Below are 27403 nucleotides of genomic sequence, written 5' to 3' on the forward strand. Positions count from 1 at the left end.
CATAGTTTTGCCTGTTGTAGTATGTTTGTATGAAACCCTCTGTTGTTCATTATGCTCCCTAAGACTTTAATTGAGGCACAGAATGGCTAACTGCTTGCTTACTTATACGCAACGTGTTGTCTAAATTTGTAACTTGTCTGTGTTTTCGATTGGGCCCCAAAATCATGCTCCTCTGGTGAGCTAAGAGGGATTTCTGTATGCAGGCTGCACAGACTATCTTTTTTATAATTTTTAAAATATCACCTACTTATGCTTCATGACATGTAACATTTTTTTTGAAAGTGACGTGTAACATTATTGTTAGTCCTGTTTTGCCATGTAGTACAAAATAGTGTCTTGTTCGCTTCACTGTTATAACTATATTTTTGCCCTAGTCATGTGTACTTACAGAAACATTTCAGGATGAAGTGACATCAACACAAAGATCTACGAGCAGTGCGGCATGGCCATTGCCGAATGATTATGGATTGGAATTGGAATGTGTTGATGTTCTCGAGCGTCAACTAGAGGTGGCAAGACAACGTGTACATGATTGTCAACGTATAATCAACAAGTTGAGACTGGACATGCAGGTATTAGATGCAGGAGTCAAAAAAAATGAAACAAGACACTAAGGTAACCATGAAGGAATTAGAGATTTTGCAGACTGAAATTTGTGCTATCTGAATCCAGCCAATCCTATTTTCTGAAGAGATTATAGTTCAAATGGAGTTAAGTTGATGCGCGTCCATGATGTATGAGCTGTATTTGCCCAGTGTATGTAATTTGCTGTTTCTGTATGCTTTATTATCACCTGTGTCGAACCATAATACCCAGTGGGTATAATCGGCTGTAATTTTTTTATTGTATAGTGTAGGATTATTCTACCTTTCTATGCCTTGATATCTTTGTTGTATAGTGTATGCTTTTTAGAGGTGATAGTATTGAGTAGGATAATTTTTTGAATATGCTATATCGTTCAAACGGGGGCCAACTCGCCCGACCATGGCCCTTCACGGGCCGTCGGATCCATGGGCCTTCTACGTCTCGTAGGATCCATGGGCCTTCTACGTGTCGTAGGATCCATGGGCCTTCTACATCTCGTAGGATCCATGAGCCTTCAACGTCTCGTAGGATCCATGGGCCGCCGACTCATTTATGGGTCTTGTACGGGCCTTTAATGGGCCGTAGACGGGCCTTTAATGGAAATCATACGTTTTATGGGCTGACCATAACGGGCCGTTAATAGGCCATATTTGGTGATGCTATGAAAATGGCCCAACAGACTAACGGTCCACAAACGGGCCGACTGTAACGACGGGCTGAATTTGGCCCACAAGCAGAAAATGACAGTAACGGGCCGTAAGTAACCGAATGCTGCAAATGAGCCCAAGAATAAATGGGCCCTCAGAAGGCCGAAAGTTAACTTGGGATGGAAACGGCCCAACGGAATAACGGGCCGTTAATGGGTATAAAGTGATACACTGTTTATTACAGGCCAGTTTCACCACGGGCTGTTAATGGGTGTAAAGTAATACAATGTTCATTACGGGCCAGTTTCAGCACGGGCCGCTAATGGGCCAAGAGTTACAAAGGGCCTCATATGGGCCGAAAGACGTCATGGGCTATACATGGGCCAGAAGTGAAAACGGGTTGGAATCATATTGGATGGCCCAAATGACGCTACTGGGCCTAATTCGGATAGGGCGTAACGGGCCTTGGGTTAGTAGGCTGTAAATGGGCTATATGCGAACAAGCCGTTAATAGGATTTCCATGGGCCGGCCCGCCAGCTTTTGACCAAGTCAAACGGGCTGGCCTTTTCACAGGAATGGGCCACTGTTGGGCCGTGCCACGTGTTGACATATCATAGGCGCCTTCTGTCCAGTGAGTGGATGCCATCTGTCCCAAAGATGAGCCGACACGTGTTTCCTCTAGCCAATGATGATTTTACACGTGGAAAATCCCCATTGGTCGGGGCTGTTAACGGGTTATCGGATCCAAAACCCGACCCAATAGCTTAACGGCGTTCCGTTACGGTGGATGCCACGTGTCGGTCACCCTTGACGAAAGCACTTCTGTGACGCGCGATTTATCTTCATGGAAGTGGACACTTCCGTGATGATAATTTTGGTAATGTCATGAAACACTTCTACGACAGCACAGGTATGACTATCTTGATTCTATCATAAATTTGTCATGGATGTACATGCATGACAAAAAGCGCGACCTACTGTGACAAACACGTATCATCACGGAAGTGTATTTTTTTGTAGTGGAGCTTGTGGTAAGTGACGTAGAGCCCATAGCCTTCGTGCGGGCACTCCACCCTCACCGACGAAAGGACGGAGTCCACCGCCGTGTTCCACACGTCGAAGCCACCGCCGCGCTCGCACTTCTGGCACTGCCGCTAGTTCCCGGGGCGCTTGATGCGGCAGTCCGCACAGGCCAGGTGCCCTCCCTTGCACTTCAGAAATCAATCGAACAGCACATCAATCAAGAAACCTGCACCTTGCTCAATCAGCCGAACGGACGAGGTGTATTCGAACCTCATACACTGGAGGCGTCAAGGGGCGGAGGCACAAGGGGCAGTGGAGCACGGTGAGGTCCATCGAGACCTTAGAGAGCTCCATCGTCGGGTCCTGTTCGGTCTGCATGATCTCGCCCTCCTCGTGCACAACCATCTCTCGACTTGGGCGGGGGTATTACAAAGCTTTACCGTCACATATTTTATACTACTTCAAGGTGCATTAAATCAACACATGCAAGTATCAAAAGGAGAGTCACAACATGCATGCATGCGTTGTAATTAATGCATCGGTAAACGCAAATTATTGAAATATATCGAGTGCAGTGCTTTGATGTGTCGCGTCAACTCGTACATCAACGAGAAGTTTGATTATCCTCTCCCTCGCGGACTTAACTGCACCTGCCTTTGGCTGTATGACAGGTTGGCCACACACCTATCGGGCCCACCTGTCATACACGCAAAGGCAGGAGTGTCCCTCCCTCGCCCATGAGCGTGGTGGCTGGCAAGACTAGGAGAAGCTTTCGCTACACGCTCTCCCTCCCGCACGCGGTGGACATGCAGCAGTTCAATCGGTGTCAGATAGCCAGAAGCGTACTGTAGTACTCCTCCAGTGCAGTAGTACTCCATCATTGTTCGACTTCCCGAAGAGGCGAAGAGCCAAGCGCAGCCCGGACGCTCGTGTGGCAGTTTCATGTGTAGAGTAGTCTAGGATAGCGTGTACCGTGCCTGTAAGCTTAAAATTGTTGGTGTCGGCTCCATGCTATGTGGTCGTCTCGAAGTTTTTTTAAAAATTTAAAATAGTCTTCTGGCCCTACCTGACACCCTGGTGATTGTAGTTTGCACGCTCATCTGGTCAAGACAGGAATATATATTTTAATTTGTTTTTTTCGAAAAGGGGGGACTCCCCGGCCTCTGCATCAGAACGATGCATACAGCCACATATATTTTAATTTGTGGTGGTTAAATGTTAGAGGTTGCAGCAAATATATTGTACACTGCGGGTCTTTCAGCCAAGTTTAGAGGCAAGCATGTGGGGCCAGTGCTATGATGTGTCGCGCCAACTCGTACAACGAGGAGAAGCTTGATTTTACTACACGCCTTCTCCCTCACCCATGCGCGCGGTTGCTCACAAATGAGGACGGGCTTTTGCTTAGTAGTACTTCTACAACAAGCTATCTGTCCCGCTCGCAGTAGACGGACATGCAGCAGTGGATTCGACATTGTAGAAGCAATAGTAGTAACATCATTGTTCGTCTTCTCGAAGAGGCGAACAGCCAAGCGCAAACCGAACGTTGCAGTTGCGAACATTGGAGCACGCATATAGCCAGGCTCTTGCATGAGACAAAATTGTTATGTGAGCCCGCTATTGTACTAGTACGTACAACTACTTGCTAGTATAGCCCCACCACTCCAATCCATCTACTCCCAAGTCTCTGCGCAACACTGCTCACTCCAATCCAAGACCAAGTGACCAGAAGCCACAAGAACCTATGGAGGCGATGGACGCGAGCGGCAGTCGGCTATGCCAAATCATCCAAGGCACCGATCTGCGGCCCCACACCGCGCAGCATTTCCAGACGGTGCTGGCGACCGCAGGCATCGTTCACGCGGTCATCACCGCGGAGGGAGGAAACCCACAGCTGCCGGAGGGGCCCGATCCTCTGCCCGTGTCGTTCTCTCTAACACAGCGCCGGCTCGGGAGGTCCTCCGACCCTTCTTCCTCCCTGCCGTATTGTCCGCAGATTCGACCTGCCGTCGCCGACATCCCGGCGACCCTCAGGTATAAGTTCTTCGAAAGTGGCCTTACTCTACTGCCCCAACTCCCCACGTGTCTGCATGTGCATCTTTTTCTACTCCCATCAGCTCTTCCAAAGCCACCTAAATTTTTAGTATTATTAGAGGTAAAGCTACTTCATGCATTCGAATCTAGGGCTTTGTTCAAACAATGAAGAAAGGGGGAAAGTTATAGCATGAATCTAGGACTTGATTCAAAGAGGAAATACTATGGTGAAAGTAGTAGAGACCGGATACCCAACCGGTCTCTTGGTTGAAAAGGGAAATAATGGGAAAACACAGTACAAACTAGATAAGGAATAGATTTATTATTGGTTGAAAAAAGGATAGAAAGTGGCAGCTGGTGGACAAGTCAACAGAGTATGTCCAGGATTAGATTTCCCGCCATCACATAGTAAAAGTTCTCCAGGATTAGATTTGCTGCCCTCACATAGTAAAAGGTCTCAGGATTAGATTTGCTGCCCTCACATAGTAAAAGGTCTCAGGATTAGATTTGCTACCCTCACATAGTAAAAGGTCTCCAGGATTACATTTGCTGCCCTCACATAGTAAAAGGTCTCCAGGATTAGATTTGCTGCCCTCACATAGTAAAAGGTCTCCAGGATTAGATTTGCTGCCGTCACATAGTACAAGGTCTCCAGGATTAGGTTTGCTGCCCTCGCATAGCATGCACAAACTCGGCATCACCACTTTATGCCTCATTGTGGGTACATTGTGCTGATGCGTCCACTGTCGCATGTCCTTATACCAACCTTTTGCTATTGTTAATGTAAGGGCGCATATAAAATGAAGCGATCACACTGTTACCTTAGGGACATGTCTAACCAGTGTTATTGTTAATCTAATGCCTCCAGTGATAAGATGCAATTAAACTGTGTTACAAATGGCACTCCTGCTGTTTTCCCAGTATGATAAGTAAGTTGCTCCTTTACGCTGCTGAGTGTCCTGGTGTCCCCATGGTCCCATGCCCTTAAACCAACTCTTTAGCTGATGTTGATTTACTGTGTCTGGTAAACAAGCAATGCCACCATTAAAGTAATCCCATATTTGAGGAATCTCATTGTTGATCGTAATGCTTCTGGTAACATGAAGCATTGCTGACATTTTAAAATTTCCACTGTCCTTGCGTGATTGCCATGAACATAATTAAGATGCTTCTTTTCATTTTGTATGTTTCGTATATTCTTATTGACCAACAACTATTTACTTTCTATCTTTTTGTGCAGATAGGGATATCCATTTCACCTTGTTGCTATTGTGACCTTTTGGTGAACTGCATAAAACACTTTTTTGGAATGAGTGTCTTGTGCAGTTCAACTAAAATGTCACGTGGGCAACATCTCTCAATTTTGGTGGAACTACACAAAATGGTGATTGGAGTTTCCAAAATCTCCGTCAAGTTCTGCTGGTAATCTCGTGCAACATTTTATTAGCCTTTGCAAGATGGAGTCGTCACTGTCACCACAATGGCACTTTATTTTAGTGGAACTGCACAGAAGGATAAGAAAATTATAGTTGCACCTTACATGAGCCGGACAACCAACCTTAATGTTCCTCAATTTTAGTGCAACTACTAAAGAAGAACCTGACAGCTCACAAGAGCAAGTACTTCTTACTAGCTGAATGATGCAATCTTTGCTTCATTTCAGGTGAACTGCAGAAAAAGGCGCATGAATTGAATCATGGAACTCCAGGCAGACCTCATCCAAGTAGAGCTGGAGGTTGAGTTCAAGGAGGCTGCTATTAAAGCGAAATCATGCTCTCCTGTCTCCTTGTTTATGCTGTGCAAACATGCTGTGCAAACATGAATACTCAACTACAAAGGTTGTAACGGTCAAGAGCATTCGCCAAGTTCTTCGATTGTATGACATGGCTAGCCAAGATGGATTTAATCCCGATATTCACTTTATCAAAAGGCTCTAATGGGTTGGTTCTGAATCTTGCAAGCTGGGAATCAGTGAGATGTGTAGGCATATTTGTTGTACTTATTATTTGAATCTTATTTGTTGGTTCTGAATCTTGCAAGCTGGGAATCAATGAGATGTGTAGGCATCTTTGTTGTACTTATTATTTGGATCTTATTTATTGGTTCTGAATCTTGCAAGCTGGGAATCAATGAGATGTGTAGGCATCTTTGTTGTACTTATTATTTGGATCTTATTTGTTGGTTCTGAATCTTGCAAGCTGGGAAACACGGCATGATGATGCAGAGGACAACAACCATAATAAACAGTTCAAACTTGGTAGTATTATCTTTGTGAAAGTGCGACAAATGTGATGATCGTGTGCATCGTGAGAATAATAATTCTAATTGTTGTGCATGTTGATCCTGTGACACTGATAGAACGAGCGAATGCATTGCTTGTTTTAAGTATAAATTTCTATTAAAGCTAATTAAATTTAAGTAAAGTGACCACTAACTCATGTTATTACAGTACCAATACAGACCTGCTCGTGAACCGACGTGTGGGCGAGGGTGCATCTTCTGCCGGGCGTGCAGCGGACGAGGGACGGGTAGTAACTATCATATATGTGAGCCAAAAGGCGCAAATGGTCCCGAGCCATGGTAAGGCGACACCCGTGGGGATACCGTGCGTGAGGCCGCAAAGTGATATGAGGTGTTACATGCTAGATCTGTGTGACTTAGAATCGGGGTCCCGGTGATGTGAGGTGTTACATGCTAGATCGGTGTGACTTAGAATCCCGGGACCGTTTGCGCCTTCTGGCTCACGTATATGATAGTATCACTAGCATCCATATGACAGAGAACCCGGGCCGACATGACTAGTCGTGAACCCAAAGTGGCACTGACTTACAGGGACAGGCATACATGAAACAACATCGAGCATGTCGGTCATCAGCGTGTGAATCCGGGCTGTAGCAACTGGGCTAACAGGACTCCGGTGAACCGGGATGTAGCAGGCTAGCAGGACTCCGGAAGTCACCGCGTGACATTTTCCCGAAGGGACAGACACAGGAACAAAGTGAATCACATGTCGGCCAGTCTAAGTGTTCCGGAGCAGTAGTGCTGGGCTAGCAGGACTCCGGTGAACCGGGCTGTAGCAGACTACCATGGCTCAGTGGAAGCACTAGACTACATTTCCCCATAAGAGAGGCTACCAAGGATAAAGAACTAGGTTGTCGGATCCCACACATAGCAATACACGTCACACGTATGCATAACATGCAAGTATGTGTTGTATAACATGGCATCACAACATAACTCAAACTCATATAGATAAAGGCCCAGAAGAGCCACATAGCATTAAATACAAACAGGGTCACATGACCCATCATTCAGAGCATACAAGCAACAGAAGCATTACATGTCTGAGTACAGACAACTACAAAAGGAAAAGGCTCAGAAGCCTGACTATCTACAAGTCCCTCCCAAGGGACCAAGATCGTAGCTGAGGTAACAAGCTACTCGTCGAAGTCCAAGTGGCACTACTAGTGAGATAGATGTCTCACCTGCAAAATATAAATAAAGCAAACGTGAGTACAAAGATACTCAGCAAGACTTACATCAGATCCTATCATACATGCATTTGTATCAAGAAGGTAATATGGGGTTTAGTTGCAGCAAGCCAGCTTTGACTCAGTGGCTATCCTGTTCTACGGCAATGAGAAACTTCTTTGAGGTAAGGCAGTGCACACGAGTCCACTAATCACCACATCAATACACTACTATGGATTCATCCCCGTCTCCTTACGAGAAGGCCATCCATAGCACTCACACTTGTCTTGAGCATTTTAGAGTATCCACTTTAAGTTGTCTATGTACCACGTAAGCATCCAAGAAGTCCATAACTGAGGACACGGCTATTCGAATAGATCATGATAACCCTGCAGGGGTGTACTTCTTCACACATGCTCTCACCACTTATCACCATATACACGTCATGTATCTCGGCAACCTTCAAGAGGAAGCCTGGCGAGGGTGTCAGCCACGACCTGACTAACCACACAAGACTCTAGTCCAGGTTTATCGCCTATTCAGGTTCCATCTGCAAGGAGATCCGGCCGGGGTTTCGCTCACGGCCCCAAACGATGTGTACAGGGTTCCCGAGCCCACCATCCGGGTGCCACTCGGTACACCGGGCCACATGTGCCTAGTCTGTCCCAAGTCCACCCTGCCGGGTGCCACTCGGTAGAAAAATAGCACTACCTATAAACACCAGAAACTATTTGCAACTCCTGGACAGAGATCAAGTTGGCTAATAAGTCGAGAGGGGTCGAGTTACCGGAACCCAATGCGTGGTCGTAGCTAGTCCTTGGACAACATACACAGAACTCAGTTCCTAGGGACGGTTCCAGTGAGACAATCCACCATGTACTCCTACATGGCCTCTCACCACTACCTTTACCAAATCGTGTTCACACACTTAACTCTCAGCATCAGAACATAGCATTGCACTCCAATTCATTCCCAATGAATCAGACTTGACATACTCTAAGCAATAGCAGGCAAAGCATGGTAGGAACACAACATGGCTCAATCAACTCCTACACATGCTAGTGGGTTTTAACTATTTACTGTGGCAATGACAGGTCATGCAGAGGAATGGGTTCAACTACCGCAGCATAAAGTAGCAGTTGAATCGTTGTTGTCCTAATGCAATAAATGAGAGCAGGAGCGAGAGAGTAGGATTGTATCGGAATGAACAAGGGGGTTTGCTTGCCTGGTAGATCAACAGGGGGGGCACTGCTCCACTGACAGGTACTCTGGATCGGTCTCCGGAACAGGACCTAACGAGAAGGAACGGTGTCGAAAATCAAACACAAGCATATGCAACAATATGATGCATGAATATGGCATGAATATGTGATGTGTTTGAGCTAATGCAACTAGCATTCTATTTGGATGAAGTCCATTTGAATCAAGAATTCAAATGCAACTCCAAGTTAAGCTCTTAAATATGCCATTTATATGTTTTCATATATACATCATGTATAGATTGGTTTGTCATGCATGAAAATGGTACAGATGGATAGATTGAATTTTTCTGATCATTTTCCATATATAAATTATTTCAATCTAAGCTACGGTTGAATTTCTATGAATTTTTGAAGATTATATCATTTTCTGGAATTTCCTGATTTATTTTTAAACCAGAAAAATGATATATTGCGTCAGCATGACAACAGCATTGCGTCAGCAGGTCAAAGGCGGCTGACCAGGTCAAACCTGACGTGTGGGGTCCACACATCAGTGTCTGTGGCTAATCCTAAATTAAATTAAACCTAAACTAGTTTAGTTAATGGGGTTGGGCCCACGCGTCAGTGACTCAGGAATTTAGTTAGATGGTGGTTAGCCTTAAGCTAATCACCTGGCCCATGGGGCCCACCTGACGGGCCGGCGAGGTCAAAGGGTCAAACCCCACCGGCGTTTAGCCGCCGGCGAGGCCGAACGCGGCGGAGGGGCTCGGGATCGCGTTTTCGGCAACCAAAAGAGCCGCTGAGACCACGGGCGAGGAGCCGGGGCCCGTCCGCATCTTCTGGAGTAAGTGGGAGAGGCGGGGACGACCGGAGCTCGCCAGAATCGAGCTCGAGGCGGCGGCCGGAGCATGGCTTCAAGCGGGAACGGCCTACGGGGCACGGCAGGGGCTGCGGAAGGCGTCTACGGCCTCCTGGCGTTGCGCTGAGCACGGTGGCAAGCTCGGGCGCTAGCTACGGTGGCCCTAGCCACGGTGGCGACATGGCCGGCAGCGAGGCGCTCGCGGTTGCAACGGGTAGCAGGGCTACGACACGAAATCGAGCGCGGGGAAGGAGGGGAAACAGAGGAGAGCTCACAGCGGTCTCGATGGCGTCAAGCGCGAGCTCGGGGGAGGTCCAATGCGGGCTGAACGGTGACGGCGATCTCTAGCGGCCGGAGGTGAAGAAGACGGCGGTGACGGCTTCATGGGGCGTCCCCGGTTGCTTGGCTTGACGAAGACGGAGAAGGCGACGTGGCGGAGCTCGTGGACTCGTCAGAGGGGCGAGGGGACGGCTCTGGCGACGACTACGGCGAACGGCGGCGAGGATGGCGCTCGGCCATGGCTGCGGCAAGCGAGGGAGTAGGCGAGGGGAAAAGTGAGGAGGTCGACCGGATCGGGACGGCACTCGTGACGTCACGCAGCGCGTCGCGCTGGCAGGGGAGAGGGCAGGCATGCTGGTGGCGTGGCGGCACGGCGGTGCGCGCGCGTCGGCCACACGCCTGTCCGACTGGCGTGAGGACAACGACGACTGGCACTGGGCCAGTGGTCCGGCTGGGCTGCACAGTGCCTGGTAGGTCGGCCCAGGTAAGCTTTCTCCACTTTTGTTTTCTTTTCTATTTTCTGACATTTGTTTCTGCTTTTAAAATAATACTAAATTAATTTATTTAATTCTGTCAAATTTTGCAGGGACCTAAGGAATTAATCCAAAGCCCCTCACCAAAATTCAGAATTTTTGGACATATATTATATATATAGCAAATATATATATCCAAAGCAAATAATTACTGGATTAATTCCAATTGCCCAAAATAAATACTTATGAGCTCTTAAAAATATTGGTTTGATTTTTATCTCTGTCCAATATTTTCAGAGAGCAACATGAGCATTTTCTTGGACCCTTTTGGAGCAACTTTTATCTGGGTCATTTCCAGAAATGATTCTGAGGGTTTCACAAATCCCCATTTCAAATTTTAATGAAATTTAAACATGATGCAAACATGAAGGCTAGCCTAGGTCATACCAGAACTAGGGATGTGACACATGTTTTCCTACTACTATTTTTATAGTGTTTTTATTCATTATAACACTTTGTTGAGTAATTCTAATGCCTTTTCTCTCATAATATGCAATGTTTACATAAAGAGGGAGAATGCCGGCATCTGGAATTCTAGACCTGAAAAAGCTATGTCAGAGATACCTATTCTGCACATCTCCAAATAAGCTGAAATTTTACAGAGAATTACTTTTGAATAAAAAATATCGGAGAAAAGAACTACCAGAGGGGGCCACCCATGTGCCCACTAGGAACCAGGGCGCGCCGTAATGGGTACTGGGCTCCTCGGCCCACCTTCGGTTCCCATCTTCTGGTACATAAGGTCTTTTGACCTAGAAAAAAATAAGGGGAGCACTTTCGGGAGGGAGCGCCGCCGTCTCGAGACGGAACTTGGGTAGATAACTTTTGCCCTCCGTCGGAGCGATTCCGCCGGGGGAAATCGAGGCCATCGTCATCACCAACAACCCTCTCATCTTTGGGAGGCCGATCTTCATCAACATCTTCAACAGCACCATCTCATCTCAAACCCCAGTTCATCTCTTGTGTTCAATCTTTGTATCAAAACCTCATATTAGTACCTGTGGGTGACTAGTAGTGTTGATTACATCTTGTAGTTGATGCTAGCTGGTCCATTTGGTGGAAGAGTATATGTTCAGATCCATTATGATATTTATTACTCCTCTGATCTTGAGCATGAATATTATTTGTGAGTAGTTGCCTTTGTTCTTGAGGCCATGAGAAGTCATGTTACAAGTAATCATGTGAATTTGATATTCGTTTGATATTTTGATGATGTGTATGTTGTGATTCCCTTAGTGGTGTTATGTGAACGTCGACTACATGACACTTCACCATCTTTGGGCCTAAGGGAATGCATTATGGAGTACTTATTAGATGATGGGTTGCTAGAGTGATAGAAGCTTAAACCCTAGTTTATGCGCTATTCCGTAAGGGGCTGATTTAGATCCACATGTTTAATGCTATGGTTAGATTTTATCTTAATTCTTCTTTCGTAGTTGTGGATACTTGCAAGGGGGTTAATCATAAGTGGGAGGCTCGTTCAAGTAAGAATAGCACCCAAGCACCGGTCCACCCACATATCAAATTATCAAAGGAGCGAACGCGAATCAAACCAGCATGATAAAAGTGACTAGATGAAATTCCCGTGTGCCCTCAAGAACTCTTGACTTATTATAAGAGACCGTTACGGCCTGTCCTTTGCTATAAAAAGGATTGTTCTACCTTGGTGCACTTTTGTTACCGTTATCGTTACTTGCTCATTACAAATTATCTTACTATCAAACTACGTGTTACCGACAATTTCAGTGTTTGCAGAAATTACCTTGCTGAAAACCGCTTGTAATTTCCTTCTGCTCCTCGTTGGGTTCGACACTCTTACTTATCGAAAGGACTGTGATTGATCCCCTATACTTGTGGGTCATCAGTGGCCTCCGATGATGATTTCCCCTTTGGCGGGGATCGCTTCGGAACAGAGGCTTGCGGCAGTGGAACAGCTCATCTAGGCTAACTTTCGGGGGTTTGTGAATATATAAGAATTTTCAACATTGGAATCACGCAAAGAGGTGCCACATGGGCCCCACAAGGTACTAGGGAGCGCATGTGGCCGCGCCCTAGTACCTTGTGGTCCCCCTGTGGGTCTTCTGGTACTCCCCCAAAGCCTCCTGGGTCCCTTCCCTTCTAGAAAAAATCATCAAAAAATTTCGCTGCATTTGGACTTCATTTCATATGGATTTTCTAGAAAACCAAAAACAAGTAGAAAACAACAACTGGCACTAGGCACTAGGCCAATATGTTAGTCCATGAAAATCATATAGAAGTTATATAAAAAGTGCACCAAAACCATATAAAACTATTGTAAACATGGCATGAATACTTCATAAATTATAGATACGTTTATCAGTGGCTCCGATGCGGATCTGCTCTATCCGCCCTTGGAGCGGCTGGTAACTGCCTCCGCCGCTCGCTTCTTTGCAAGTCAATACGACTCCGGGTGTGGTTCAGTCGGCACCCCAGACGGGCAGTTGTGGGCAGTGCTGGGTGGCACCTGGAAGGGGCTGGCAGGGATCGCATCGGACGAGTGTGGGGCGTCGCGAGGCTGCAGCTGCCCACCCAGCCCGCCACTGAAGCCCGGTCCAGCCACGACCGGCGAAGGGCAATGCAAAGCGCTAGCTCCTCCTCATCGGGCACATGCGAGCTGTCGGAATCCATGGCGGCCTTCTCCCAGTCCAAGTCGTCGGAATCGTTGTCGGACATGGCGGACGGGGGGGAGACAATGTGGATTTGGGGGAGAAGCGAGAAGTTGAGTGAGGACAGACTGAGTTTGACCAGGGTTTTCTCGCCGGTCATCGAATATTTGTGGGGGCATGAGTGGGGGTCGTTGCGGGCCAGGTCGATGTCGCAGACACGCCCGGGCCGCCTCATATCTGCCCTATATTTTGGCGGGTTTGAGGGCTGCTGGTGAGCCCAAACTTTTGAGACCAGTTTGAGGCGCCCAAGTGGGTTGTTTTTTTATCTGTCCACCTGTCTGGGTGTTTGGGACCGGTTTGAGGCGCCCAGATGTAGATGCTCTTACGTGTAGGTAGAATTTGTATTTAAACATTTAGGGATTTTTTTGACGAGAAGGGGTTCCCCCAACCTCATTTTATTGAAAACGCGGCAACAAGACCAAACCTAAACTGTTTGCAGCGCTCGGGCCACAACCAAAGTAGCTGAACCAAATAACTACAAGTTCACAAGTGGAAAGTAGAGTGACTACTACGACAAGCCAGATAATAGACACCAAGCTACTTATTACATGGATCATCGGCTATTAGCCGGAGTGAGCGCTCAAACAGAAGCCATGGTGCCTACCCTGACGACCCTTGTTCTTCTTCCTCACCAAGCAATCCACAAAAGCTCCCCTCTTTTTCGGTCCAGCAGTTGGAGGCATTTCTTCAGCAACTTTGATTGGCGATCTGAGGACAAGACGATCCACTGACGAAGAAGAAGACTTATTTTTCCCAAAATAGTCCGGAGATCCTTCCACACTACACTCTGAAAACAGAGATCATTTCGAGATGTTCATAAGCTCCACATGGTAGCAACCCCGGCAATACCAGACACACTTTCTTTGTTATTCCCAATTCACAAATTGGACATAACAGAAAGATTAATATCAGCAAAGAAGCCAAAGATGTCAACAATATATATCCATATATTTCTAGCCACAATGTAATCACAGAACAAATGTTGGAGAATTTCTTGTTCACCAAAGAAAAGGCAAGAAATATCATCCACGTGTTGTCTTTTAAGAAGATTGTCTCTGGTTAAAACCTTATTATGAATAGCTAACCAAACAAAAACAAATACTTTTAGGGATTGTAGACACATTATTCATTTTGGATTTCCCCTTTTTCATTTTCCCATGTGCATGAGTGTATCACATTTTATATATCTTGTAAACATCCAGAGAGTTTTTTGGTTTTCGGAAGACATTTAGATTTGAATTTTGTGTGCTAATGCCACGGTACGTAGTTTACGTAAAAGGTACTACCACTGGATACTTTTTCGGTGAAAATGAAAGCAAATAAAAAAAATGGAATTATGTAGTACTCCCTCTGTATCAGTGCATAAGTCATCTTACGTTATGCACCACGACCAAGATGGAGGAAAAACGAGAGAATTTAATATTTATTTGCTAATTAATACTTTTGCATGCAATGAACTGACCACTGCATGTTGTACTAGGTACTCTAAGTAATTGAAAACATACCCAACGTCTGTTATTGGTTGATTGAGTTAATGCACCATGTCTAAGGCCTCCTTTGGTTTGGAGGAATTTTATAGGAATTCTAGAGGATATGATTCTTATAGGATTTTTTTCTTTAGAGCCCTTTGATTTATAGGAATGGATTCCTATTCCTACATAGGATTTGTTTCTACGAAAAAACTAACGCCTACACGTGTGGTATATTGCACATCGCCCACACGCCTTCTTTATCACTCATTTTGCCACATGTGAGCAGATGACATCGGGAATCTTTTGGTTTTCAGCTTAATAATATTTTATCTCCTAATTAAAAAGTCGAATTAAAAATCCATTTTCACCATTAAATCTGTCTCGACGAGATCTTCAAAACTAGACCCCATGTTGATATGTTTCGACGAAATATTTTTTTTTGCCCAGAAATTGCCATGATGTTTACACTGTAGTTGTCATAGTGCTTAAACTAAAGTTGACATGTACCAATTTTAGTTTGTAGAGCATGGCAATTTAATATTTTGATGATGGCAACTGCAGTACTTTGATCATGAAAAATATTTTTTGTATGAACCATGACAATTTGAAGTGCATGTATCATGGCAATATCAGTTTATGGTTCATGGCAAGTCTAGTTTCTTAATTTCTTGTTTTATAAATGTCAAAAATTACTTTTAAATGTAGAAGAAAAAATAGTTGAAATATATAATCGCAACTTCAGTGTAAACACCATGTCAATTCATGTGCAATAGACATGGCAAGTTTTAACCTAAAAAAATTCGTCGAAATATATTGATATGAGATCTAGTTTCGAAGATCTCATCGCGAGAGATTTAATGGTGAAAATGGATCTTCAATCGAATTTTTTTAAGAAATAAAACATTTTAAAAACTGAAAATCCAAAAAGATTCCCACATGCATGCATGCGGTGACGTGACGCAGTTTGTGTGCTATAGGGTGTGTGGGCGAATTTCGCTCCCACCACACGTGTGGGTGTTAGCGTTGTCCTTGTTTCTATCCTCCATATTTCATAGAAAAATAAAAATGAGCCTAGACTCAATGAAAAATTTCCTTTGATGTGAACCAAATGACATCTTGTTTCCTATTCCTACTCATAGGATTTGAGATACATGTCATTTCATTTTCTACAAATTTTCTATTTATATGATAATCCTATACTATGAACCAAAAGAGACCTAAGTGTTTTAGAATTATATGGTTTTCATTATATGACTAATGCACCGATAAAAAGGGAGTAGGTATCAATATTCCCTGAAACTGTTTGCCCGTTTAGTTCCACCACATATTCGTAGAGTGCACACGAATATGCTGCAAAAGCTCTACCCCGACACCCAATTATGATGATTGACACTTGAGAGGTGCAACCAACACCACACCGACATGTCACCAAACCGAAAACGAAAGGGAAATGCTTGCGGCCGGTCGCACGCGCGCCGTCTGATTGTTTTTCATCATGTGACTCACATCCCACGCTGACTTATCCTCACGCACGTCAGCACCTTATCCACTCACGCGAACCTTCTCAGCGCTTCCCAGCCATTCTTTCTTTCCCGAGCATCCATCTCATCCTCAAATCGCATCTCCGGCAGCAGCACCGTCGAGGGCCACCACCTCTGCGCGCCCCGCGCACTCGGAGCTTCTCAGCCGCTTCCCATCCATTTTATGCCGCCGTCGGCTTTCTCCGGCGAACTCATCCCCTTCTCTCCTTACAAGTCATGCCCAACCCACTATTCCACTCCTCCGTGTCAGCAGTGGAGGGGGTTGGTTGCCCAAAGCGACTGGAGACAGGGGGCTGTGCGTGCACGCGATGGGCGGCGAGCTCTCCAGGTACCTTTTTTTTGCTGGAACTGGAATTCATTGTTGCTGGAACAAGCTGTCTTTTTTGCTACAATCAAGTTTCCTTGGAGTTTGCTATTTCTGGGATTTTTGCTGGAACGGTAGTAATTTGTAGCTGGGACCGATTGTTTCCTTTGCTGCAATCGATTTTGTGTTTGGAGTTTGCTGTTAGTGGGATTTTTGCTGGATCCGGGGTAAAATGTTCCGGCTGTTTGTTTTGCTACAATCAAATTTCTTGAAGTTTGATGTTTGTGGTATTTTTGCTGGAACCATAATAATTTTTTGTTGGAACCGCCTTTTTGTTTTGCTACGTCGAATTGGTTGGAGATTTGTTATTTCTGGGATTTTGCTGGAACCAGTGTTCTTTTTGGCTGGAACCAAGTTTTTGTTTTGCTGGATCCACCCATTTTTATTGCTACAACCCCTTTCTTTTTTTGCTACCATCTCGTTTGATTTTTTTGATGAACATCTTTTGTTTTTTGCTGGAACCTCTTTTGGTTTTTGCTGGAGCCACTTCTTTTTTTTGCTGGAACCTTCTCCTGATTTTGCTACAAATTGAGAGGATGTGGCGTTGTCCCCGCCATTTTTTAGTACATCAAATTTTTGCTGGAACCTCTTTTGATTTTTGCTGGAACTAGCATTCTGAATCTGCTGCATAGGCTATGATGAAGCTAGGATGACGATGAACGATGGGTACCATGTGTCTCTGCATCGGGTCTTTTTGCTGGAACCAGCAATCGTTTCTGCTACAACCAGCCTAAGAAGAGTTGGAACCGACAAGATTATTTTCATTTTTGCTGGAACTATCATTTTTGTTTTGTTAGAACAGTTTTTGAGTTTGCTGGAGCCGGTGTTATTTTTTGCTACAAGGGGCTAATTGTTTTGCTCCAACAGATTACTGGAGTATTTGTTTTGCTTTTGTTGCTGATTTTATTTTTGCTACAATCGGCATGGGGAAAGCTTCAACCTCGAAAAAAAAAGCTTCAACCAGAGAGGATGGGGAAAAGCTTGGACTGGCATGGAAAAAAGCTTCAGTCCGACGCGCGCGAGTGCGTGATGCCAGCGAGCTGCGGTCGGCGGGGCAGGTTGATGTTGCGACAAGCATGCTATGAAGGAGGCGATTAGTTGCTGCAACGGCAGAGGCATCCGATGTGCTATGAGACAGCCCTCTTTCTGCATGATGGCGGCTGGTTGCAGCGACGACGCCCGTTGGATCCGGCGAGGCCGAGTGCTGCGAGGACGGCGAGCCGGCGTGGCTTCAAAGTCAGCGGCAGGGGCGGCCATGGCAGGCTGCGTGAGTGAGGCGGGATGTGCTGGAGATTTTCGTTTTTCTTTTTTTCCGCATGATGTATCAGAGGAGGATGAAGAAAGGGGGCCAGATCTGACGGTACAGGAAACTGCAATCGAACGGGTACGCGCTGACCGGCCCAATTTTGAGCCGGTGCGCCGGCGCCTATCACTTGCCAAAACGAAATGGAAATAAATATGCGCGTTGCTGGTGCACGTTCCTTTTTCCCGCAGGTCGACATCACAAGGCAAAGTGGGCAAAAGGCATATCTCCTTCTGAAACCATAAGCAAAACGAGCATATGCTTATTATGTGTTCCGCACATTCTCTTTCAAAGGCGAACCTGAAAATGAGGATAACTGAGCACAAGGCATATCTCCTTCAGAACAAAGAACAAAGTAACAGTTCGTCACAATATCCTTAAGTCGTCGGCCGCTGCATTTTTAGACATCTGCAGTTTGCAAATTGGGCGAGCTTGTAGAGGCGACAACGCCCACACTGTTTACGCGGCCTCCACATCGGGCACGGCATCGGCATCGGCAACGGCATCTTCAGGCCCAGCATCCTTCTCGACGAAGTCGTACCCATACTCCTCCTCTGAAGCATCCTCCTCTGCACTTCTGCCAAACATGAACGGCTTCTTGCCCATCGTCGTGAAAGGCATCAGTCCCAGCGCACGCGCTGTCTTAATCTCCCTCGCAACCTTGCGCTGAGCTTTCGCGCTTATCTTGGTCTGGAGAGCAGATCAATAAGTTAGAACGACAATGGGCAAGGAAATACATCAGTGAAGAGCATGAACACGTTTGTGAGGCTGACCCTGAAAACTGACAGAGATGATACTTACATGTCACACCTTAATTAATTATAATATAGATTAAGCATGAAAACATTTGTGCTCGACGAGCATGAACAATGAACACCTCAACAGCAGTACCATCAGTGAAGGGCATCATTCAAAATAAACTGATGGCTCCATAAGAGTAACATTTAAAACATAATACATTAAAGGGCAGTTGCTACTTGAAATCTGACACCACTTTATATGAAAGGTGTCATTCATCTATGAAGAAGAGAATATGCATTATTGGCAACAATCTGAGAAAGCACGATCTGAATTTGTATTATATATCAGGAAGGCACGAACCTCTCCACCCAATATTTCCTTATCTTACATAAAAGCCGAGAAAGTACCCTATTACCTGATTCCTCTTGATGATAATGCCAGCTTCTGTAAGAAAGTTGGAGAGGAATCTAACATTCTGCAAGGAATAATTACTGTGGTCAGAAACTGCAACTTGTTTAACACAATTCTAATAGCTCAAGATATGGAAATGTATGAAGCAGATCAAAGTTGGTCTCTCGAAAACTACGTATCCATGCATGAAGGCGGCTATCTGTAGGTAGTTATTTACAAAAATTGGTTACAAACCACCAAAAGATAAGCAGTTTAGTCATAAACTACTTAAGCAAAGTGGCAGACTTCCAACCAAAACATTACCCCATTTACATCTTACCAACTTACACCATTACTCTTTACTCCCTCTGTCAAAATGTAGGCAGTATTTTTATTGGTCAAGACAAGGTCTGAATTCAAATCTAATGACATGTCATCAGTTTGATTCAAACGTACTTACTTATATTGTAACTTTGTATCACATAAACAGATAAACCACATATTGACGGATTAATTGTTGGTTAAAACCTTATCTTAACAAATCAAAATATACTCCTATGTTTTGCAACGGAGTGTACAATTCTTTCATGTGCCTCTTTCCCTGTAACCCCCCACACCCTGAGTTCAATTACACAATCTTGCCGTTTCAAACTGTATTATTGGTCTAATTTATGGTCAAACTTAAATCTCGAAAAGCGTGTGCGCACTACATTGTGGAATGGAGGGAGTATGTTTTATGCCCACACAACATCCTAATCTGGCTTTGATACTTGCTGTGTTCCAGTATTGGCATCTAAAACATCGAGTTACAAAGATAGAAGAATGTGAGGCAATAACTCGAATCAACCAAAGTAATAAGCAACACATCAGTTTAATGATACTAAACTTGTTAATAATTGCTACTACCTCCGTCCGGGTTTATTAGGCCCCCTAGTATTTTGAGCCAAACTTTGACCATTCATCTTTAGCTAATAATAAAGGACGGAAGATTTCATAGTTCTCCATATGTCGATTTTTTGAAAAAAAATTCTCCCTACGTTGATTCTCTGATAATTTTTTTACTTTTCAAGGTGGGACTATTTGTTTCTTCGAAGCTGCATTCGATTTTCCTATACGGGGCTGCTTCTCTCGGTTGGGCCTCTGGTTGGGCCTGCATTGATGCTTAAAATTGTGTCTGACGTAGGCTAGGCAGCCAATTGAGCTATAATAATACATCGAATAATCCCTCCTTGCTTCAATGAATCAACTCTCACCAATTCATATACGTTTCAGGTTATCTGCAGCATCAACCAACCTCAATTAAAAACACGATCGAACGGTGGAGAGGCCGATAAGAAGCACAAGCAAAGCTGGGACGGTGAGGTGGTCTGAGACGAGATTGGTGGTCAAACGCGGCGGCGCGGAGGAGAGCTAGCTGGTGGCGCCGTGGCAGGGCCAGAGAATGAAGATGTGCGGTGCTCATCGGCAAGAGTCGAGGCAGCGACGGAGGCCCTCTGTGGAGGGCACAGGTGCTCAAGGTTGTGGCAGGGCGAATAGCTGCAGCAAGGAGGCCAGTGGGGGAGGCGATGCTCACCGGCAAGAGACGAGGCAGCGACGGAGGTCGCGAAGCCGGCGCTCGGGACGGCCGGCCAGATGTTTGGGAAGGTGCTGGCCGGGCGACTGCCGACGCCGCGGCTACAGGAGGCGCAACCGTCGCTCGGGACGGCCGGCTAGATGGGGAGGTGGCAGGGCGAAGAGAGATAGCCGGCCGACGCCATGGCTACAGGAGTCGAAGCCGTTGCTTGGGACGGCCGGCTAGAAGTCGTGGTGGTGTTGCTGGCGGGGCGAAGAGCTTGTCGTCCTGTGCTGGCTGTGTGTGCGTGCAGTGTGTGTGTGTGGCGGCCCCCGAGCATGCTGGCCGGCCGCTAGATCTGGCGAGCAACCGAGCAGCCACTGCACGCCGGCCGTGCAGCCCGCCGTCGCTCCCAGCCACCAGCCACCCACCGGGAGGGGCTCCACCACCACGGCACCGGGACTCCGCCCCGCCCCCTGAGCCGACAAGCAGGCCGCCACCGCCCCAGCCGCAGCAGCAACACACACCGACGCTGCCAGAACTTCCAGCGCCACCTTTGGCAGCCGGGAAATGGCTGGGTGATGAGGTGAATGGAGAAGAGGAGGAGGAGCGGCGCTTGATGGTGAGGCAGCAGGAGGAGGAAGATCGAGGCGGAGCGGCGCTGGGTGGTGAGGAGGAGAGGAATGGCGAAGTGTAGGAGGGGCGCTCAGTGAGGATTTGTTGCTTGTTGTTGCTCTTTTAATCAATTGTTCTTGCTGTACAGTTGTACACCGACTGGAAGCGGCTAGATGCCATGCGTGCTAGCACCAAAACATCCTTTGGATTTATGTGCGATTGTTTATGGCGCTGGGTGATTATTTCACTATACCTAGCTGGCACACTTGCACTCTGATGGCAACAGTTCCAACTTAAGCCATCTGCTAATATTCATGTTACTGTGATCGAAATAAATTAAATATTATAGTTCATAGGAAAGGAGCAGAAACCTTGACTGAATATAGAGTTGTGTTGTACCTATACTGAGAAAGGTTTGTAGAGTATGAAAATATATTTCAAGATGAAACAAGTTATGATTATTAGTCATGATAGTTCTAGGAACAGCTAGAGTCAACTAGGTATTGTAATGCTGGACTAAGGATGGACCGTGCTCGGAGAAATCAAAAATCTATGGCCCTCCGTGGCATAATATATACAGCATGTTCCCATTGTGCTTTGCAGATTTTTTTTCTTGGAAGCGTACCGAGCAGGCCATATATTCAACAAAGCTCTGAAACGATGCACTATGCCTTTTCTTGAACGCCATCAGGTACATGTCAAAACCATTTTCCGTAATCGTGGAACCAAGTTTGGAGCTGAAATGGTCCCACATACAAAAAAAGGCAGAATTGAATATAGAGAGAAGTGCATATTACACCCCTCAACTCTAGCCCTAGTCTAATATACAACCCCCAACTCCAAAACCGTCTAATCTGCAACCTCCAACTCTTAAAACCGGCCAAAATTTAACCCTCCCCTCCCCTTGACTGGGTTTGACCCATTGACTGATAAACAGTAAGTTCGGAAAAAAATGAAAATTCAGAAAAATAAAATTTTAGAAAGCATTTTTTGCCTCTGGATGAACAGTATTCCAAAAAAAATTGGGAACAAAAATTTTTAAAAATAAATTCGACTTTTCACCGGTGAACAGTATTAAAAATTCAGTTTTTTACATGTACCCGGAGGTAATAAATTGGAAACAAAATTCGTCGGGATTTGTTTTTTGAATTACTGTAAACAGCGTGAACAGTATTCAAAAAAGTAAAAAAATCAGGAAAATCATTTTTTCACTGCGTGAACAGTGACCGAGGGAAAATTTTCGTTCCAAAAGTTCAAACTTTTTTTGAATTACTGTTCGCACGGTGGAAAAGTCGAAATTATTTTTAAAATTTTGTTCCCAACTATTTTTTGAATTTAAAATTTTTTTATTTTTATTTTTCTGAATTTTCCATTTTTTTCAAAATTACTGTTCATCAGTCAACGGGTCAGACCCGGTCAAGGGGAGAGGAGGGTTGAATTTTGGCCGGTTTTAAAAGTTGGAGGTTGCAGATTAGACGGTTTTGGAGTTGGAGGTTGTATATTAGACTAGGGCTAGAGTTGAGGGGTGTAATATGCACTTCTCTCTTGAATATATGGACTTGTAAGTATGAACCTTCTTCTGTACAGAGATGTACACTACACACACGACTATACAATTTGTTAGAAAATAATTCTTCTACCCACTTTGCACCTTACTGTTTTTTAGGAAGATTGTAATCTATATTATTCTTTTGCACACATCACAATTTTTTGTATCGAGTAGATAAATTTAAAGAGCGACTGAATTTTGACTTGTACATTTTCTTATGAATAGACAATTCTCGATGGTACCATAAACTTTTTTTTGCTACCGAAGATCCTAAAAAAGTGGAGTTGAATGGAGCAAAGACAATAAGCTTCAGGCTAAGAACTCAGCAGAGCCAGGCAAAGGACAAAGGAGCCAGGAAAAAGTTGAGAACCACATATAAGCTTTAGATTAACTCTCCAAAACCAGTATCATGTTTCGAATAATTGATGTGGGTGTCTATTTTCTAGAGAAGTGTTATATGATATTCTCCCGTTGCAACGCACGGGTATATTTGCTAGTAAGACTAATGAAATATAGAATATATGCTACAAAAGGTACACTGTTGGATTTCTATTTGAAAGAGCTTTCCGAAGGTATAATTTTTGTGACATATAGTTTACATTTTATTAGTTAAATTTGTTAGTCAAACATTAGCCCAAAATGAGAGGGGGCCTACTAAACCCAGACGGAGGTAGTACATTCAAATACGGCGATAGAGAGCATCAATAGAAAATGCCAGAATCCTCACAAGGTTATAGTAGTGTCACCAGATATTTGGGGATTACCATAGTCATAGTATCCCTGAACTTTATACCGGCTAATAGTTCTAGACTCTAGAAGCTGCCAAAGTACTGTAAAATCTACTCCCTCTTGAGGGAGTACCATTTAATTTTAAACAAAAAGTGTGCCCAGTTTACATAGGTTGCCAAGCAGATTTACTCACCCTAAAATCGGCTTTCCTTAAAACCTCCTTTGTAGACGTTTCAAACTGAGGTCTTGGAGGATTCCTTGGGGCTGCAGGTCTTGTAAGGTCAAGATCCTGTATGCAGTAGAGTTGAATAAATTGGTGTTAGAAGAGTATCATTCCAGTAGATAACAGATGGATGCTTGCATGATTAAATGATAAATGTTACCCCCTCCGTCCCAAAATGTAAGATCACTTTTGACAAATACTATAACAATATCTTCTGGTGATTCGTGGTTTTTAGGCAATATTGGATCAGACGAGCAATTTCAGTCTGTTTTGACAAACATCTATCCACAAAAGAGTTACTACGCTGTGTGGTAATAAACTAACTCCGCAGAATCTAGCTCACACATTTAGCCACACTTCCTGAATACTTGTATATGCTAGACTAAATCTCAAGACTGCAAAGGAATTGTGATCTCTCAAATAGTACTTGAATCACCAAAGTAACAGACAGTTATCCCTCTTACCCGGACATTGTAAGTCGAGCCACGCCTGTAATTCACATCCGGCCTGAAATCGTAGTCATCATCCTCAACCTCCTCCGTCATATGAAAGGTGCGGGCCGCGTCGTCCAACTTCTCGTTCATGCCATCGTTCAAGGAATCAAAACCGTCCATGAACCCACCATTACTACTACGCTGACCAAACTCGGGCCGACCAAAAGCACCCATTCCAGAGCCGGTGCCGTGTCTTCCAAAGGAGCTCCCGACCCCATCGAGCTTCTCGAAGAATGACTTGTCATCTGACTCAAACAGACGTTTCTCAAAGTCGTCCGCACTCTCCCCCGCGCCCTCTCCTGCGAAGCAACATCCACAGCAAACCGGCGTGTGAGAAAACAGCATCGCTAGAGCACTTTAAACATCAATTCCCCAAATATCACGCTGTCGTCATCGCAAAATGAAGGGGTTTAGCACGCGAAAGCTAGAGAAAATGTTTGATTTACACCTAGATCTCTCCTGCCGCCATCCGATTCGATATTTTGGTTCTGACGGAATGGAAAACGGGTGAGCTAGGTCCGGATGTCGGATACTGCGCGGGAGAGGAGGGAGGGGCTGGGGGTGCTTACCGGACAGGAAGGAGCGGCGGAACAAGGAGGCTGCGGCGGATGATGGGTCGGAAGTGAGCAGGCGTCGTGGAAGAGATCGTCTCAGCGCCGAGCTCGCCATCTTGCTCAGTGCCTCGTCGCCGGCGCCGCAACCCGTCACCAGAGAAGCGAAGGCAGGGATTTGGGGGTTTGGGGCTGCTTTTTCCGTTTCAGACCCCGTAGCTGGCTACCTGGGCCGGCCCGGCCCGACCCAAGGCTGAATGTACCTGGTCCAGAACGGCCCCTTTAGTAAAGGATGGGTTTTGTCTCAAAAAAAAAGTAAAGGATGGGTTTACCCACCGATGTGGGAATATCCAAGAATGAAACTTTTAAATACTTGGTTGACCGGCTATGGAGCAAGATTCGAGGGTGGATGGAGAAAACTTTGTCTGCAGCCGGTAAAGATATATTTATTAAATCAGTTGCACAAGCCATCCCTATTTTTTCGAAGTCATGTTTCAAGCTGCCTCGGGGATTATGTGAGAAGCTTTCGGATGCTATACGGTTTTTCTTTTGGGAAAGTAAGCAAGGTAAAAGGAAACCCCACTGGGTGTCTTGGGATAAGATATGTATGCCACGTTACATGGGAGGTCTTGGGTTCAGAGATTTCAAACTGTTTAACTTAGCTTTTTTGGCACGCCAGTCTTGGAGGATTCCGAGTTCCCCGGAGTCGCTAAGTGCTCGTATCCTCAAAGGGGTTTATTTTCCTTCCTGCTCTATCTTGGAAGCTAATTTGGGAAGCCACCCGTCCCAGATATGGCGCTCAATTTTGGAAGGAAGAGACATAATGAAGCAAGGGCTAGTAAGAAGGATTGGTAATGGGGCTACAACCGGCGTTTGGACCACTAACTGGATCCCAAGACCAGAAAAAATGCATCCATTGCTGTCAAGAGTGACGAATCCACCAGAGTTAATTTCCCAACTAATTGATACTACAAACGCTAGGTGGAATTCATAATTGATCCGGGAGGTATTTCTTCCTTTTGACGCAAATGAGATCCTTCAGATTCCAATTTGTTTGAGAAACATTGACGATTATTGGTCATGGATGTTCGAGAAATCAAGGATTTTCAGTGTTAGGTCAGCCTATAAAATGATAGTGGACACGAAGCGCCGCCGTGAGGACTGGCTTGAGGAACGGGCGGGCAGTTCGAACAGAAAGAAAGAGGAGAAAACTTGGGTAAAATTATGGTAGGTATTTGTGCCTGTGAAGCTTCGTATGTTCTTGTGGAGGTTGGCTCAAAAATCAATTCCAACAGAAGATGTGCGGATGAGAAGGAATATGTCTACTACATGCACTTGTGTTGTGTGCGGCATGCCAGATTCTTGGCGTCATAGCCTACTGGAATGCACAATGGCGCGGTGTGTTTGGTGCCTAGTTGATCAGGAGCTGCTAGATGTACTAATTGACAACGCTGAGTAGAACGCTAAAAATTGGTTGTTTGCAATGCTGGAGAGATTGACGCATGAAAAGTTCATCAAAGTTTCTGTCACGTTGTGGGCTATTTGGATTGCATGTAGGAAACTAATTCATGAAGGCATTAATCAAAGCCCGCTGTCTACACACCTGTTCATATCTCAGTTCATTTCAGAGTTGGGGGAGATTCAAAATAAGGGCGATGTCCAGAGAGGAGGAGCACCACCCCAAAAGCCGATCCAATAGGTGAAGAGGTGGATACCTCCGCCGAAGGGAAAATTCAAAATAAATGTTGATGCAGCGGTATTTCGAGGCCGGGGCACTGCAGCGGCTGTATGCAGGAACCACAACAGCGAATATATGGGTTCTTCGACATTTGTTATCAAAGGACTGATCGATCCGGCGAGCTTGGAGGCAATCGCGTGTCGTGAAGCGTTATCTTTGGCGGAAGACTTGGGACTCCAAGATCTAGTAATCGCATCCGCCTGCTCGACAGTGGTGAAGCATATCAAGGAGTCATCTGGAGGAAACTATGGAGGAGTGATAAAAGAAATTAGGTCTTGGCAAACTATTTTCAATTCTTGTATTTATATTCTTGAGTCTAGATTATCTAATATAAAGTCGCATAAGCTGGCTAGACGTGCCCTTGGGCTTGATTAGGGTCGCCATCTCTGGTTGGGGCACCCTCATAATCCTACTGTCATCCATGTAATTGTTACATTAAGTGAATAATTAAATCAACATGCTTTCTCAAAAAAAGTAAAGGAAAAAGTCTAAAATAAACCTCGAACATGTAGATGGAAGCTAGATAACCCCTAAAAACGGAAGCTAGATTAAATCCTGAACTCCAAATCCTTGAAATTAACACACCAAATTTTTTAATCCCGGTCTGAGGGTATTCCTAAACAAGGATTGTTGACCTCGCAGCTCAAATCCAAGATCCTGGGCTGCATCCGGGTGCTACTGGGCCGGCCCAGTAAGCAAAAAGCGTATTTTTTTCGTAACATGCCGTTTAAAAATCCCAAAAAATCAAAGACTTGTGGGAATCGAATTTGAGACCTGGCGTGGCTTAAACTAGTACTACTAGCCGGTCTGCCACTCTAACCAA

General features: G+C 45.2%; 1 protein-coding gene and 1 long non-coding RNA gene across 2 annotated transcripts; one reads left to right on the forward strand and one right to left on the reverse strand.

Moving 5' to 3' along the window:
- The first annotated feature begins 16360 nt into the window (after nt 1–16360).
- Nucleotides 16361–18171, forward strand: LOC119270482. The gene is made up of 2 exons (XR_005134149.1): nt 16361–16659; nt 17629–18171. It is a non-coding gene; the product is annotated as an uncharacterized LOC119270482 (long non-coding RNA).
- A 69-nt stretch (nt 18172–18240) lies between these two features.
- On the reverse strand, nt 18241–25034 carry LOC119270473. The gene is made up of 5 exons (XM_037552480.1): nt 24861–25034; nt 24262–24590; nt 23768–23863; nt 19155–19214; nt 18241–18688 (listed from the first exon to the last, which is right to left on the reverse strand). Exons 1-5 carry the CDS (start codon nt 24958–24960, stop codon nt 18458–18460), a joined length of 816 nt encoding a protein of 271 aa, XP_037408377.1. The 5' UTR covers nt 24961–25034; the 3' UTR covers nt 18241–18457.
- Between the last annotated feature and the right edge of the window lie 2369 nt (nt 25035–27403).

The sequence above is a fragment of the Triticum dicoccoides genome, chromosome 1A (assembly GCF_002162155.2).
Source record: "Triticum dicoccoides isolate Atlit2015 ecotype Zavitan chromosome 1A, WEW_v2.0, whole genome shotgun sequence".
Lineage (NCBI taxonomy): Eukaryota > Viridiplantae > Streptophyta > Magnoliopsida > Poales > Poaceae > Triticum > Triticum dicoccoides.

What these genes read in the sequence shown, in the direction of transcription:
- LOC119270473 (XM_037552480.1), bottom strand. Translation starts at nt 24,960, where the DNA reads ATGGCGAGCTCGGCGCTGAGACGATCTCTTCCACGACGCCTGCTCACT. An exon ending in TAAGGAAAGCCGATTTTAGG is followed by an intron (nt 19,215 to 23,767) that starts GTGAGTAAATCT and finishes TATTCCTTGCAG; the next exon opens with AATGTTAGATTCCTCTCCAA. An exon ending in TTATCATCAAGAGGAATCAG is followed by an intron (nt 18,689 to 19,154) that starts GTAATAGGGTAC and finishes TCTGCTCTCCAG; the next exon opens with ACCAAGATAAGCGCGAAAGC.